At 52.3% G+C, this 15881-nt stretch overlaps 5 protein-coding genes across 5 annotated transcripts; 4 read left to right on the forward strand and 1 right to left on the reverse strand.

Annotated features, from left to right (window-relative positions):
* Positions 1 to 3216: 3216 nt before the first annotated feature.
* Positions 3217 to 6089, forward strand: PG985_010832 (C-5 cytosine-specific DNA methylase; the record flags this gene model as incomplete). The annotated part of the gene is made up of 2 exons (XM_066830599.1): positions 3217 to 3716; positions 3770 to 6089. The coding sequence occupies 2 exons, from the start codon at positions 3217 to 3219 to the stop codon at positions 6087 to 6089; spliced, it is 2820 nt and encodes a 939-aa protein (XP_066681281.1).
* A 177-nt stretch (positions 6090 to 6266) lies between these two features.
* PG985_010833 (uncharacterized protein) lies at positions 6267 to 11066 on the forward strand (the record flags this gene model as incomplete). Its single annotated transcript, XM_066830600.1, has 1 exon — positions 6267 to 11066. The coding sequence occupies one exon, from the start codon at positions 6267 to 6269 to the stop codon at positions 11064 to 11066; it is 4800 nt and encodes a 1599-aa protein (XP_066681282.1).
* Positions 11067 to 11377: 311 nt separating this feature from the next.
* On the reverse strand, positions 11378 to 12199 carry PG985_010834 (uncharacterized protein; the record flags this gene model as incomplete). The annotated part of the gene is made up of 1 exon (XM_066830601.1): positions 11378 to 12199. The coding sequence occupies one exon, from the start codon at positions 12197 to 12199 to the stop codon at positions 11378 to 11380; it is 822 nt and encodes a 273-aa protein (XP_066681283.1).
* A 720-nt stretch (positions 12200 to 12919) lies between these two features.
* Positions 12920 to 13375, forward strand: PG985_010835 (uncharacterized protein; the record flags this gene model as incomplete). Its single annotated transcript, XM_066830602.1, has 1 exon — positions 12920 to 13375. The coding sequence occupies one exon, from the start codon at positions 12920 to 12922 to the stop codon at positions 13373 to 13375; it is 456 nt and encodes a 151-aa protein (XP_066681284.1).
* An 809-nt stretch (positions 13376 to 14184) lies between these two features.
* On the forward strand, positions 14185 to 14847 carry PG985_010836 (uncharacterized protein; the record flags this gene model as incomplete). The annotated part of the gene is made up of 1 exon (XM_066830603.1): positions 14185 to 14847. One exon carries the CDS (start codon positions 14185 to 14187, stop codon positions 14845 to 14847), a length of 663 nt encoding a protein of 220 aa, XP_066681285.1.
* Positions 14848 to 15881: the final 1034 nt, after the last annotated feature.

Raw genomic sequence — 15881 nt, forward strand, 5'->3', positions numbered from 1 at the left:
ATGTTATGCCCAACCATTGCAATACCAGCCAGTTAGTTGTCTTATGCAGCAATGCCACCTTTAACCCGGAACCAATACTGAATTATGTGAACTTGGGCTTAGTCTACTCACTTGGTATTACAGATTGAAGCTCCTTAGATAACACTGCCCTTTTCCAGCCTTGGATAATTGGTATGTCAGTGAACGAGTGTTGCGTAATCCGGTCGGAGTTGGTCATCACTGGCTACGTAACAAGCCATTCTTCTCTTCCTCTTTGTTCCTGTGTGTATATTTCAACATACTGACTATATCTAACGGCCTTGGCCCCAGAGTAAATGCAATGCTGTTCCCGACACACAGCCTACATTGCATGAGGATTCGTAGGCAAGTGGAGTGAGTATTTGAGGTACTGTACAAGTAGATAGAAGACTGCCCGAGCACAGCCGATGTTCTACCGTTATCGCATTATCGCGCTAGCGCCTTCGCGATAACGCGATAACACGATAACGCGATAACGCTAGCCGCTAGCGTGACTACCTATCGGCTAAATACATTTTGGATAAACCGATATCGGCTAATCCGTAACTTCCCACTGTTTGTTTGATTCAATGGCTTGAGGGAAATGCAACTGACATCTCCATCTTGAAAATATGACATCGCATTGATCCATCAGAGGAATACCATCCTGCATTGATCTGGGTATTTTCTGACCAGTCCAGAGACTTGTACCCAGCTTCTGCGATCCTCATCGATTCCCTGGTCTTGCACATGAACCGAAGGGTGGTTGCGTGCTGCAATGTGATTGCAGACGCCACTGGACGCTTGGAGCAAACAGCCCAAGGCCTTTTGGGATAAACCCACCGATCACGATGTTCCATGAACGACTTAAGGCCGCTTGCGCACCTTTGTGTGCAATCTATTGCCAACCAGGCAATAGGTATTGCAGGTCTTTGCTGGCTCCGTTCTTTGATGTTGGGGCGGATCACCTGGCAAAGCAAAGGGAGCGCAGGACATGAACGCCACCATGGCCTCTGTAGCGACATCGCTATGTGTGCGGTGTTGTCCCCCGGAGTCTGGTCTCACGATGGGCCCCCAATGGGGTAGCAGGCAACAAAGACTTGCCTTGCTGGTTGTGGGTCGCTCTGTGCTTATCTGTCAAGTGATGGACTGAGTGCACGAAGACCCTGGAGTTGCGACTCCACCATCCAGGCCGAAGTTGCCTGTTTGAGTGCACTCAGGGGGGTTGTTGCGTACCCAGTTTCACATCCCCATGCTGCGTACACAGTTGGACGTATACATCGCTCAATGGCAAACTCCATAGGGCGTTGTAAGCATGGGCGGTCTATGTGCCTAGCCCTCACGAATCAATGCAAACTGCTTATGGCGGATCCTTGTCGACGAGTCGAGGCTGAGTTAAGAACAACTGGCTAGTGTTGTCAGCTCTTTGGACTGCCAGACTTACGCCCCTGTGGTTCATCATGCTATGCTAATGTATCATCAGCCTTACTGCCAGCCGACCACGGAAGTGACGCGTGCGTTGCCTTGAGAGGTGTTAGCACGTCAATGCGACTCCTTGGTTGACCGGATTACTCACTATAGGTGGGATCTTGAGAGGGTCTATTCCATCGACCATGTGAAAACATGAGTTGAACCCGAGCTGCCACTGGCATCCGAAAGTCGATCATGCTCCCCAACGAAAGTCGAGACAGCAACAGTTGGCTCCTTTCGACCAAGCTGGCCCCCCTTCACATTCGTGATGCGTATAAGGGGCTCTAGGCATACTGGAATCCAGCTGCCCACTGTTACTCCATCTATTCATGCCTCAAGTGTTGGCCCCTGATACGGTCATGCCCACTTTGCGGCTTCAGTAACCTCCTCTCGGCGACGCTCGGTTCTCTGGATACGAGGATACTGATCCCAACAAGATACTCGGCCTGAACCATCATGAGACTCATCCCTCGGTTATTTTAAAGAAGCCGACTGTTCGAAATTCTCTTCAGGTCTCTGTGCTGGCTTCACACGATGGCTCTTGCCTGCCTTTGAGACACTTCGGCTCTTCGTGTCGGCGACCTCTGGAGTGAATACCATTGAAAACGCTTGAAAACTGGTTGGTAGACCTTTACTGGTCCAATTCCTACCCACTGCGCAGGCAGTTTAACAGCACCATATGTCTGTTTGCTCTGAAAATATTGAGGCACCAGGACCGATCGGCTTTGAATTATGTTCAATGCTGGTGCCCTTTGTTCTAGCATTGAGGCAAATGTACTGTCATATATGGGACTACTGTTGCCAAAGGAGTAAGTGCTGCCACAGGGCCTGAACTTTTCTCCGCCGGGGTAGATTGCGGTTATGTGGCTGCCTTTTCTATGTGTGCGAGCACAACCAAAACCGAAGTTTCCAAAGGGGCACCGCACTGGAATTCATCTCACTGTTCGTTCTTTTAACGGGGTCAGTGATGCAGGACGAATGAGCATCCTCCTGATTAGGGCGAGGGCTACCAGACGACTAAGCAGAACCCCGAAAGGGCGAGAGCTGCCCTAGCTGTGCTTTTCCCACCGAAAGGGGCGGGAACTCCCCTAAAGCTGTGGTTTCTTTCACCGAAAGGGTGGGAACTATCCAAGCTGTGAGTTTTCCACCGAAAGGGACGGGAGCTCCCTGGAAGTGTGTGTTCCTTACTGAAAAGGGCGGGAGCTCCCCTAGAGGTGTTTTTTTCCACCGAAAGGGGCGGGAGCTCCCCTAAAGATAATACGTTTCCTACCGAAAAGGGCGGGAGCTCCCCTAGAGGTGTTTTTCCCACCGAAAGGGGCGAGTACCCCCCCATCCAACAAAGAAGATAAGCTGCAGAGATAAAATTTCACCCATCAACCACACCACATTGTTTGCAATCTTTTTTTTTTTCTGCTCTCCCAACCAAGAGCAAAATAAATTGCATTGCCCATCCATCATTTTTTTCACATCATCTTCTTCACATCCTCCGCAAGGTATGCGCTGATTTTCTTTCATCATCAGTCGTATTGCCTTGCTCATGAACATTCTCCGGGCTTGGTGCCAATACGGGACTTGCACAAAACCCCTCGACCAAGCCCCGAGCCTGTTTCAACAAACACCTACACCCCTCTAACCATCCACTACATCGTCATCTCTTGCATTTTTGTACGCTCTTCTGCACACCCTCCCTTCTACGCATACGCTCTTCCCTCCATTGCCCGGTAATTTGCTGTGTAAGTCATTGCTACCATGGCGCCATCCGAGTCCGCTGCTCCTGCTCGGGAGAGTCTTGCTTGGCCTAACCAGTCTACGAGCTCACCGAGAACCGCTTCTGAGGCTGGCTTTCATGGCAATCGGCCATCCAAGCGACCGAGACGAAGTGGCCCTTTCCCTGGCGATGGCGCGTCTGGTGGCAGACCTGTTACCAACCCGCTACGCGCTTTCATCGAGATGGTGAAAAAAGCTACAAGTAAGGAATCATTGGAATTTGCAGACCTGAAGAGGATTGCGGACCAGGGCGGTATCACCTTCAAGGTTGCAACCTTGTGCTCCGGTACCGAATCCCCCATCTTCGCACTGCAACTGATACAGCAAGCCCTCTACTCTATTTCGGGACTTCAACTTTTCCGGTTCGAGCATCTACTTGCTGCCGAATGGAATCCGTTCAAGCAGGCGTTCGCATCGCGGAACTCTGACAGCGGTGCAATGTTCAATGACATACGTGATTTACTCATTGGAAAAACCGAAGCGTAAGCATCTTCCTGAGTACCTACTGGCGACTATATATGCTAACCTGTATCAGATTCACGGCCAAGGGTGAACTAATGACCATCCCCCGTGGCACCAACATACTTGTTGCGGGTACGTCGTGCGTCGACTTTTCTAATTTGAACTCAAGTCGGCAGGATGGGTTCAGCCAGAATGTCAAGGAATTCTGCAGGTGGACAGGAAAAGAGCAGAGTACCCCGACATTCGATGAGGTGGTAGAAGTCATCGTTGACATTACTACGAAATCCATGGCCAAACTGAGAGAATCGGAACAGACCTTTTTCTCTATGCTCGCATTCGTCGCAGAGCACAAGCCTGAAATCGTGATTCTGGAGAACGTCAAGAAAGCACCCTTCGAGAGTGCCAGAGACCATTGGTTCAAACCCCTCGGCTACACCGCTTGGGTTGGCGACCTTGACACCAAGGACTTCTACATTCCCCAAACCCGTCAGCGCAAGTACCTAGTCGCTTTTAACGACGAGAAGTTCCCTGGCGCCGATGACATGTGTCGCATGCTCAGCAAAGCTATTGCGTCCCTCAAGCAGCCGGCTTCATCGAATGCCGCAGATTACCTGCTTGGCCCAAACGATCCCCTCGCCCAACTCGCCCGATTGGAGATGGACGAGAAAGCCCAAAAGCCCAGAACTAGGGACAAGGTTGACTGGGAGCTAAGCATAATACGCCACGCTGGAGTGCGGCGTAACGAGGATCTCGGCGATGAGAGACCACTTACCAATTGGGTCGAGAATGGTCGTCCGCTATTCCATGATCGCATGAACAAATATTTCATGAACACTCTCCCCAGTCGCGTACATGACGTGCTGGATATAAACCAGCTGAGAGCATTCAAGGCGGATTTCGATCTACTGTTCAAGACCAAGATTTTGGACTTGAGCCAGAATGTCGATCGACATCTGCTCACTGCAGAGTTCCGTGTTGTAGGCTGTCTCACACCGAGTGGCCTCCCGTACATCTCCAACCAATCCCGCTTCATTTCGGGATATGAATGCATGGCGATGCAAGGTCTCCCCCTATTATTGGTCATTTTCTCACGCGAAACCCAGGATCAATTGAAAGATCTCGCAGGCAATGCAATGTCGACTACCGTCGTTGGCGCTGTTCTCCTTGCAAGTCTGATGGTTACACTTGGTCAAGACTTGCGGAACTCCCCATGGGAGAGTTTTGACGACATTGAATCTTCCGGCTATCCTAATCCATTCATTTCTTCTTCGCCACGACTGAGCCCCGAAGACGTACAGCTTGTACCAGTCGGAGACTTCAGCACCACGGGCTTCGCGGCGTTTTCGGTTGTCAATGTCGCCAAGATGGTGACTGAACACCGCAGATACTGTTTCTGCAACGGGACTGCGCATTACAGCACCCAACGCCTCAGAGAGTGTACCACATGCGGCATCATTAGATGCGTCAACTGTGCTGGCAATCCTGCCCATGGAAATCCTATAGATGCTCATATTCCTGGCGATCCCATTCCATATCGAGCTTCGGAGCGCGCCTTTGTGCAATACTTTCCAACAGTGATTGTGCAGCTCCTCAGTCCAATTTGGAATACAACGCTGAGCAGATTCTCAGAACAGGCCATGAGGCTGCTGGGAGGTTCTTACGAGAGTTCGAGCACAATCATCGAGGCTCTGGCAAACGCCAAGTTTCTATACCAGCACTTTCACGTTACTGAGGCTGTCACATTGGTGTATACTTCCGATGATGGGTTCAACCTGAAAGTTGTGTGTACAGAATCGGGCATCGATTGGTTCGTAATGCTGGATCCGTATTGCAGTCTTGCAAACAACATCTTGCCAGATGCTAAAAAGCTGCAGCACCTCTGCAAGCGGGCCCAACCCTTCATGAAGGGCACGGTTTTGCAGGAAGCCGTTTCGCCGCTTGATGTCAAGTGGTTCATATGGAACTTTGCTCCGGCCAAAGTCGAGGCTAAGATCTCCTATGTCCAAGATACGACCAGTGGAAGTTATATTAACCTGAAACTGGTCAACCGCTGGCATCTCAATAGCGAGCTGTTCGAGACGATGGATAGAGAAGTAACAGGCAGGTATCTGCACGCGCCAAACTGCGAGGCTGCTGAATCCAGTCTTTTCATTCGCAACAAGCAAGGAGCTCGCGGCCAGTCCGTGAAACTGTTCAAGGATCCTACTTTGTCGGGGCCTCCCAAGGAGGACGCATTCGTCATTGCTTACGATCATCGCCTTCTGGCTTCACACGAGCATCGCGAACTCTTACTGAAATTTGAACCAAAGGCGAAGCTGCATAAGTTGAAGAACTCATTCCGTGGAGCATTCGAGGCTGTGATAGGTAGTCGCTGGGAGGACCTAGGTGATTAGAATTCACCATCTCTCCCACCTGACACCATCACGCTACACCAACCCAAGTACCACAGCCGGTGCGATGAGGATTGCGCCCAGGGGGACCGAACCCTTGGGAAACTGGTCTTTGGGAAGGTTTCACTTCATGATCCCAATGTGTACCAACCCAGTGATCCTCTTCTTCTGTTACAGAAAATGAAGTGGGCTTGTCAAGAAGGCAACTCCTGGGCGGTTGTGCCTGCACGGGAGCAAGCCACTCTTTTCAACACACTGGGATATGCTACGACCAAGTATGCCAAACACATCGATAATTCGATGCAAATCGTGAAACATTCTGCTTCGCGCTGCGGCGAATGCGTACCGAAATCGCCTGCGGTTTACTGGAAGGGGGCAAAACCCTTTAACACGCACAACGAAGTTGAGCGGTACGAGGGGATACGCAAGAGACAGCACCCCATTTTCCAGATCCAGGTTTTACGCATATCACCAGACGTCGATGAAATGAAAGACTTTGAAGTCCGCTTCGTCTTCAATCCCCTACGCCTGGCACACAAGGCACACGGACAGCTTCCCAAGGAGAATAAGGCATTGCTGGTGACAAAAGCTTCGGTCACCACCATGACTCGCACCCAGAACAATCATGTGGACCGTCCGGCTTTGAAACTGAAGTCTTTGGCACAGTCACTCAGCCCACTTCCCCAGGCCCAGGGAGACAATTTTGATGATAACAACCCCTTCCAGGGCACTGGACACAAGTTACTGGACCACCAGAAGTCGACCGTGGCCTGGATGCTCAAACATGAGAGAACCCCAGAACCTTTCGTGGAGCGTGAGATCGAAGAGGAAGTAGTAGAGGAGATTTCTCTTCGCCTACTTGGTTACGCCACACGCATGGTAGTCCGAAGAGGAGGCATCATAGCTGATGACATTGGGTTTGGAAAGACTGTCATGATGCTGGCAATCTTCCAGCTGCAGACGGAGTTTGACCAATACCATTACCAATTGCGTGAAAGCAAGTCAAACAGCAAGACCAAGGCTCTTAATTGCAACATGGTTATCTGTCCGAAACACATTGTCCGGCAATGGGGAGAGGAGGCCAGCAAGTTCCTAGGCTACCGCAACGGCCGCGAATTCGTTCTCATAGAAGAATGGAGCGATCTCCAGTTGTCTAAGCCCGAGAGTCACATCATTATCGTCGTAAGCGACAGTATCTTCGGCGAGAAGAAGTATATGGGAGCGCTGGCGGACTGTGTTGGTCATGTATTGCCTGTTAACGGGTTGACTGCCAGGGCTCTTGCCGAGTGGAAAGGTGGGCGTGGATATACTGATTGGCAAGCATCCATTGCCAAGAGCATTGACTGGCGGAAAGCCAAAAAGACGGCGGTCCTCTTCGAGCAATACAGCTTCAACCGCATCGTTTGGGACGAAGTCAGCTACGAGAATCCAGCCGTGGCCTCATTTGTCACAAATTGCCCAGCCGTTAGCAAATGGCTTCTTTCGGGAACACCTCCGACGCGAGACTTGAAGGATGTCTGCTCCATGGCAACATCACTCGGCCTGCATATTGCACGACCCATAGATCTCCGTCCGGGACTGCCTAGAATCGCAAATGGCCCGTTGCTGTCGCCCAGAACGCAGATGGAAGAATTTGATTCCTATGGAATCACAAAGTCCACAGAGTTCAGCATGGAAAGACATCGCCAAGCTGAACGATTTTTGGCCGCATTCACAGCATGCAACAAGATCGATCGCGAAAGTCACAAGTTCAAAGTTGTAGAGCAGGTTCTTGTTTGCCCGCCCACGCTTGCCGAAGCTTCAGCATACGTGAGCTTCCAGGCCGAAGTGCGTATAGCTGATATGGATGCGGACGGTCTGAAACCAGATGGAATCCAAAGAATGAAACATGCTCTTGGGTACCTAAAAGAGCCCCTGGACGGAGAGCAGTTGGCCTTCAAAGCCTTGCTCCATGCATCAACTTTCCCAAGCCGCGTCCAGATGTCATCTTTCCGCCAAGGCTCTCCCGATAGCCAAACCTCTTATCACCAAAGGGTTCTCAACGACCAGGAAGCGCTACTGGAAGAAGCACGTAAATACGTCAAATACGTCTTCAAAAAGCTGATCTGGCTTGCCCCGCGCCTTCATAGGACCATCCACAAGGGACGTGCAGCAGAGGATCAAGACCCCAAAGATACGAAAGAGTACAACGAAATGATCGCCAATCTATCAGAATGCTTGAAGGCTCTTAATTATCGTACACTGAAGATCTTCCAGGGCCGCGACAACTATGCCGAGTTGGCCAAAGCAATTCTCCCTGTGGACGGCAACGACATTGACGCATGTATACGCGATAACAGAGATCTCTTCGGCTTGGATGCGATCAAGGTTGCCAAGGGTTCCCTTTTGGGCTCCTTTTCGACCGGTGATGACAACATTAACCTCATGTACAAGAGCCTCAACAGCAGGTGGGACGAGTTCTATCTTTTGGCTCCCGAAGATGCCACAAGCACACACCAGAATACAGAGAAGCTTCCCAATGATGATGTCATCAATCTGCTACTTGGTATCGAGGGATACAAAATGGCGCAGTTGGAAGCTGAAACCCAGACCGATCCAGGCATGAACGCTTCACGGGCAGCTCTCGAGGCACATATTGCGGAGTCGTTAGAGGAGCGACGTAAATCTCAAGAGGAGCACAAGGCGGATTATGAGGAGAGTCATCCTGGTGAAGACAGCGACAGCCTTAAATTGTTGAAGAAGGACGACGTGGTGACCATTCTTCGCCGCGAGGGTCTTCGAGTCGACGCGACCAAGAAGAAGGTCGAACTTATCGAGGTTCTCGAGAACCACAAGAAGATGTCTTCTGGACTAGGGGCTTATATTAACCCCAGTCTTTCAGGTTGTCGCGCTGCTACAACGCTGCCGTTCCTCAACGGGACATTGAGAGTTCGCGGGGCCACGAAATCGCAGACCAGCGACGAGTACTATGCCGCCTGGGCCGCGTTCACGAGTGCTTGCCGTAACCTTAACCAACAGTTGGCGCAAGTGAGATGTGCCGAGGTGTTCCGCAACCTCGAGTCCGGCGTACAAGTGGCCTGTTCTGAAGACGGCTGCAATTCCACCGAGTCACTGGCTTTGATATCCCAGTGCGGCCACGTACTATGCGGCGCTCACCGGGAGAACAAGGAATACTGTGGAGATGGAACGAATGGATGCGCCGCCCGCTGGGGCAATGGCGTTGTCTTCTTGTCGAGATTCTCGCGCTTCCGAGATCGCCAGATCATAGACGATCACTTTGTACCCTCAGAGAGCAACGGAACAGCCAATGCCCAGGACCTTGGCTCCAAGCTGAGATATGTCATCAATCTGATTCGCACTTTCCCCGAGAATGAACAGGTTGTTATGTTTGCCCAGCACCAGTATATTCTCGAAAAGACTATGGAGGCGTTGAAAAATGAGGGCATCAAGTGCGCAACAACATACAACAATGCCACCAGCAGTAACCCAGTTGAGAACTTCAAGCAAGGGAAGTACAAAGTCCTGGTGATGAAGGTCAATTCCGCCGAAGCGGCTGGAGGAAACCTCACTATGGCAAACCGCGTCATTTTCCTAACACCTGTCATTGGTAACTCCCAGCATCTATACAACAGTCACATGAACCAGGCTAGCGGTAGATGTATCCGCCAAGGCCAGAAAGCGGATACAGTTCACGTTTATCACTGCGTGATGGAGGGCACCATCGAGGTGGACGTTCTGGAATTACGACAGCGCCAGAAAGTCAAGGTCGAGCCTGGCAAAGCTTTGGGTGAACTGGTGCCCCGAAACTCGACCGGGCTTGAGCAGGTAGGATCTTCCTTGTCCTCGCACGAAGTGTGGAAGGGGCTCAATGAGCAAGACCTTTCCCTTGCGCTAGACTTTGAGAATACGCGGGTCGATGCATCTGGTGCATACGCACAGAAGGACGACTTGGACAACATCACTCAACGCGAGGCAAACGACGTTGCGACTTGCCATACCCTGGATCAGTTCGCCGACCTGCCTGAGGATGATCGCACCCAGATCCGGGAACAATACGACGACCTCTGTGCGAAGTACAAGTGGCCAAAAGCAGACGGCCAAGATGGCTATGATGACGATGACGGTTCTGACGACGATGGTGACGATGACGATCACATGCACCAATTCTCTCCCAACGGTAAAGACGACTCTGGCAGCGGTGACTATTCGAGCAAACCGCCTGCTCCCAAGGCCCGGATTACCAGCAAGGTCCAGACTACCAGCGAATACCAGACCACCAGCAAAGATCAGACCACCAGCAAAGACCAGACTACCAGCAAGACACAGATTATCAGCAAGGACCAGACCACCAGCGAGGCACAGATTGCCAGCAAGGTCCAGATTGTCACCAAGGCCCAGTCTGCCATCACAACCTATTTTGGTCCCAAGACTCAGCCTGCTACCAAGTCTCAGCCTGCAACAAAGACTCGCAAGAAGCATGATGACTCGGGCAACAGCAAGGGCGCAGCCGGCATCAAACGGGCAAATGTAGTCGATGCCAACGCCACTGATGCTGACCAGGATGAGAGTCCCCGCGCAAAACGAGCTTGTCTCCGTACTCGAAAGCGAACTGTTTCGTATCAGGAGGGGCACGATGGCGGTGACTCATACCAAGAGCCTGGTAGTGGCGAAGACCCGGGCGATGAGGACTACGACCCTAGTAGTAGTGATGACAGCGGCTCTGATGGGGAATTTTACGCTCCAGATTTCGAGATTCTCGATCTTGGCAATGAGGTCCAAAGTTCTGCTGAGGGTGGAAACACCAGTCCTGATGGAGAAGTACACGCTTCAGACAATGCGGTCCTCGACTCTGGCAATGGGGTTCAAAGCTCTGCTGATGGTGGAAACGTCAACTTCTCGGATCCAGAAGGCATCTACGAACTTTCCGATGATGAGCAGCAGAGATTGATCAAGAAGAAGAAGTCTCGTGGTCAAAACTAGTTTCTCGATCATAACCTGAACATTGTACGATTAAGAAGGAAAGGCGTGCTCTGCATGCGAAACAGCGATTGGGAAATGCGCAGACGATGCAGGAGAGATTCACAGGCAGGATGCCGAATTTCTTTGCTGTAAGATTCTGTCGTAGCAGAATTAGAGATATTGTCAGAGTATAATGTATTACCCAAAAACCCCAGTTTGTCTTACGTAGGACTGATCCTGTTCGTGCTTGTGAGATGTGGAAGCGACCCAAGCAAGGACATCTTGCTAGGTAAATTTTGAATCGATTCCTCGCCTAGCTACAGATAAACCGATTACAATTTAGACTTGTGCGAATTCGTAGCGGCAGCAGCAGCAGCAAGACGCACTTCTATCCTTGGCTCCAGCTCATCCCCGTTGCCTTTGCTCTCCAGCGCTACTTCCTGGCAATCCTCCACCGCCGTGTCGTTTGCAAACTGGAACACCAAGAAATCCACCGTGGTGTTCGGGGGGCCGAGGGCCACCATGGGCGCGTGCCAGGTCCCCGCGCCATACGTGACCGCCTGTTCGCCCGTCGCGATGAAGGCCCTCAGCCGCGCGAGGTCGGGCATGCCTCGACCCGGCAGTGGCGACGGCGACGGCGACGACGTAGACGAGCAGTTTTTGCTCGGGTCCGGCACCGGAAGGCCCCCGTCCAGCGCGCTGGGCGGCAGGCTTGGCGCCACGATCACGAGGTACCGCTTCGAGGCGTCGGCCGTCAGCGGGATGAAGGTCTGGGTGGTGAAGGGGTGGCGCTCGAGGACCTTGACTTCTACACGGCCGTCATCCTGCTGCTGTTGCGGCGTAGGCAAGGGCATCCGGGCGCCGCAAACAAACATGGTCATCCGCGCCTCCGCGGGGCGGCCCGAGGGGGCCTGGCCATCGGCGTAGAGATTGCGCAGGGACGCGATGGCGGCGTACTTGATGGCGGTGCCCTGGTTGGCCAGCTCGGCGGCGAACGGCAGCGTGGCCGTGGCGGTGTAGGGCTCCGTGTTGGAGGGCCGCACGTCTGGGGCCGGGTTGCTGAGGACCTCGCCGAAGGGGGCGAAGTCGGCCCGGGTCAGGGGCTGGGCCGTCAGGGCGGCGGACGAGGTTAGGGGGAGGGTGTGGACTAGCATCCTCCTTTTAGTTTATATGACCTCGGCCGTTATCTTCGCTTGGATTCGGTTGATTGGGGATTATGGTACAATGCGCGGTTGCAGGGTGCAAGAATAGTGATAAACGAGGATATGAAATCAATTTTTCGTTGGTATGCAGTCTTCAATTCAATTGCCGAGGCCCACCACGACGATGACTTCAATATGGTATAACGATAGGTCACAACTCACCGATTCAGGAAGACGACGTTGAATGGCTAATAACGCTGGCGGCCATTCTAGCGCTTTAGTTGCCTAGCGCTGGAGGGGTCCTTGTCTCCACCTACCCTCACCCCTGTATCTCATTCTGGGACCATCTTCCTCTCGGATCGTACTAATTAATCTGACAGGCTACAGCGGAAGCGAAGGTAAGCGGCAGGCTTCAATCGTTCGTTTTTCCCCTTCATCTCTCCTTTTCTTCTTTACCTCCCTCCCGGAGCAGAGATTCGTCCACGTACGAGGATGAACCGTCCAGTTTCCCTGCGTTGATCTCGGGATTGCACTTGCGTCGTGCCATTTGTCTCTCGTTTTCCTGTCAAACGCGCCGCTCCATTTCCCAATCTGGACGACCACTCCGTTCCATCAATCTGAAGAAGAGCGCGCCGTCGAGTCAGCCTTGGGCCAGGTTGAGATCCCCAAAGGACAAGATCGCAAGAACAGATTTACCAAGCGCCCGTAACATCCTCCAAGTACTCATAAAGCATGAGCTTGTGCTGCGGCCTCTTCGGCGGCAGCAAGAGGCCAGCCCTTGCCCAGGCGGCCCCTGCTGCCGCCGCTAGACCAGCACAAAACGGTTTGGAGGGCGTTGAGTTCTCACCACGCCATTCCTTTGCCAGCTCGAACGGGGGAGGGGCGCGACTAGGCGGTGTGAGGCCTGGACAGAGCGGCCTAGAAGGCGTCGAGTTCTCGCCCAGTCATTCCTTCGCCAGCTCAGACGGGGGTGGATATCGACCGGGCGCCGTGTTGCAGTCAAGAACGCAACCGCAACTACCTGCCCAGAATCCCGAGCTCGTGGGATACTACGCGCCCTCGCCAGAGCTTCAGGCACCTCGGTCCGCAGACCCTGACCCGTCCCAGGAGCTCAGAGGATTCTACGAGCCACAGGCGTCCGGGCCGGCGCCGGTTAGAGTTCACCCGCAGAAGTCAACGTATCACTAAATCACGGAATCAAGAGGTTCCAGCGATTCAGGGGTGGCTAGAAGAAGAGGAAGGAGATGGACGACGTTCGGGGGCGGTGTCGAAGTTGGCTTAATGATTCAAGACTCTATTCATGCTTCTTAAATGGTGTTGTTTACCATATAATTTCTTTTACCCTACACATCACTTACTTGTCACGGATGATGAAGGCCAGGATACCCAGAAGGAGACTTGAGGATTGTATGCTACGACCGTTGGCTGGGAAGGAGAAAAGCGCAGTCAACCAACCCATCTAATGCATAATTGGACATGTTTAAATGCAGCCAGCAATTATGGAAAAGCGCTTTGTTTCCGTGGATGGTGTAGAGGGCCGAGTCGATAATTCGTCTGGCGTGGCATGGAAAGAATTTCCTGAGTATGGCGAGGACAAGAAGCATGCTCCAAATCGAGCTTGATGATGTCTATTGAAAAGTACAGAATGAACATCTATTCAAAGGCACGTCTCGAGCCTGGTGGGTGATGTCAAGTTTCGTCAGATCGACTGATAAAGCATCAAAGTGATCCTCCATAGCAGGAGCTCCACGAGGGCTTCCGCAAATCTCTTCACATTTCTTCTCATTCTGACTACACTCCAGCCCTACTTGACACTCTCAGGTTCTGATCCCCTGAGCAAACCTGCACACTTTTTGGCAATGCAGCATCAGCAACATCAAAACTGACGGAGTGCCTGCTGCCACAGTAACCCTAGCTGTTGTGTCATTTCTTTCTATAAAAATCACAAAATAGCTTCTCACAGCCCTTATAAAAGCCCTACCCAATCTCCGCCCGATATGGAAATGCATCCCTCCAACCCTTTCTTCAATCGTGGAACTCACGAAAGCCGAGAACCATCACCAGGCCCGAAATCATCAGCTCCTTCCGAGAGGCACTCCACCAATCCGTTTCGCCGGCCTAAGCGTACGACCATGCCTACAGGTCACGAGGACACCGATGATTCCAATGCCGAGTTGCCTACAGGTCACACCGATAACGATTGTGACAGTCCCGACTTACCTACAACTTCCGGCCCTGGCCCTGACCCCGATCCCGAGATCCCAGACTTGACCGCTACTGCCGGGACATCTCCATCTACAGCCATGCCAGACTCTCCCCAAGAAAGCCCCTCTCACCACGACTCGGCCAGTACAAGTACAGCATTAGGTCCGACAACACCGGCAGTTGGCAGGATTCCCGTCGATATTCGCGCCCGACGAGCGGGCCGTCGTGGACTGAACTTACATGTACACTGGGGCGACCAAGATGCCGCTGCTCCCTCATCATCCACACCAGCCCCACCCCAAGACGACGACCAGCCTGTAGAAGCAACACCTGAGCAACACCAGAACCTTGCAGCAAGATCTCCCCCAAATCCACCCAACCAACCTCCAACCACGCAGTCTGCTCCTGACCCTGGTGCAAGCCAACCCAACAACAACATGTTCATCATCCAGTAGGCACCCCTCCTCTTCTCTCGGCAGCATGATGATATGGATGAAATCCTTGTTTACTGACATGTGTTTGATAACCCAGGCAGCCACACGTTGCCTATCAGGCTTCCGTGCCCATGATAATGACCAACCCGCCCTATGTGATGCCGCGACAGGCACTCCCTCACTGGGGTCCTTGGTGTAAGTGACTCAGATCAATCAGGAAGACATGCTTGGTTCCGATTTCTCAAGAACGACGAGGGCTGATAATGTTTCCATTCAGGTTACCCCAAGCAGTGCCAGACTCCATTCTGGGCTGGAAACGCACACCATTTCACGAATCGACCCATATACATCCAGAGTCCCATTGGGCAAACCATGTCAACTGCACCCATCTTCACTACTGGTCCGCAGAACACATACTTCATCTACCACTGAGCCTTCTGTTGGTTGACCCCAACTCAGGCGGGACAAGGACAGTAGAAGGAGCTATCTGCATAGGGAAGGGGGTTGATATTGGCATTCACGGTCAAGGATGAGAGATACGCGCCCCTATGCTATCCTTGGGACACGCTAGTGGGCACACCGGGAGATGCTCTTGCCTCTCGGCGATGATGATATTGCGTTTCGTTGACTAAATAGGAAGTCGTGCGATGATTCACATACTGGCGCGTCAGACGCACAGTCGCGGAGTAATTATCTCTTACATGAAAAGAAGCGTCTCTTTCTCCTCTTCTTTAACTTTAAGGTGTTGGCGTGAAGTGCAGGTGATGTCCCACAAGGAAAACGGAACGAGTCCTTGCCGGCCCACTTCCCTACATGCTGTGCACCCCATGGATTGCGAACAAGCGCCCAGCATGCCAACACTCGTCACCCGAAAAACATCCTGCCCAGTCGGAAGTCGAGGCAGAACCCGTGATGAAAATAGCCCCCGGGGCTTATAGCTGACTTCTTAATTCTTCCCTCTGCTTACTGTCTAAAGAACAGTCCGGCGATTTTACCCTACTCTCGTCGTTGCAGTAGTTGAGACTCGGGCGCATTTGCCGGTTTGTTAGTAAGTA

This window comes from Apiospora marii (genome assembly GCF_038362585.1).
Source record: "Apiospora marii strain CBS 49790 chromosome Unknown utg000007l_segment0_segment0, whole genome shotgun sequence".
In the NCBI taxonomy this organism is placed as follows: domain Eukaryota; kingdom Fungi; phylum Ascomycota; class Sordariomycetes; order Amphisphaeriales; family Apiosporaceae; genus Apiospora; species Apiospora marii.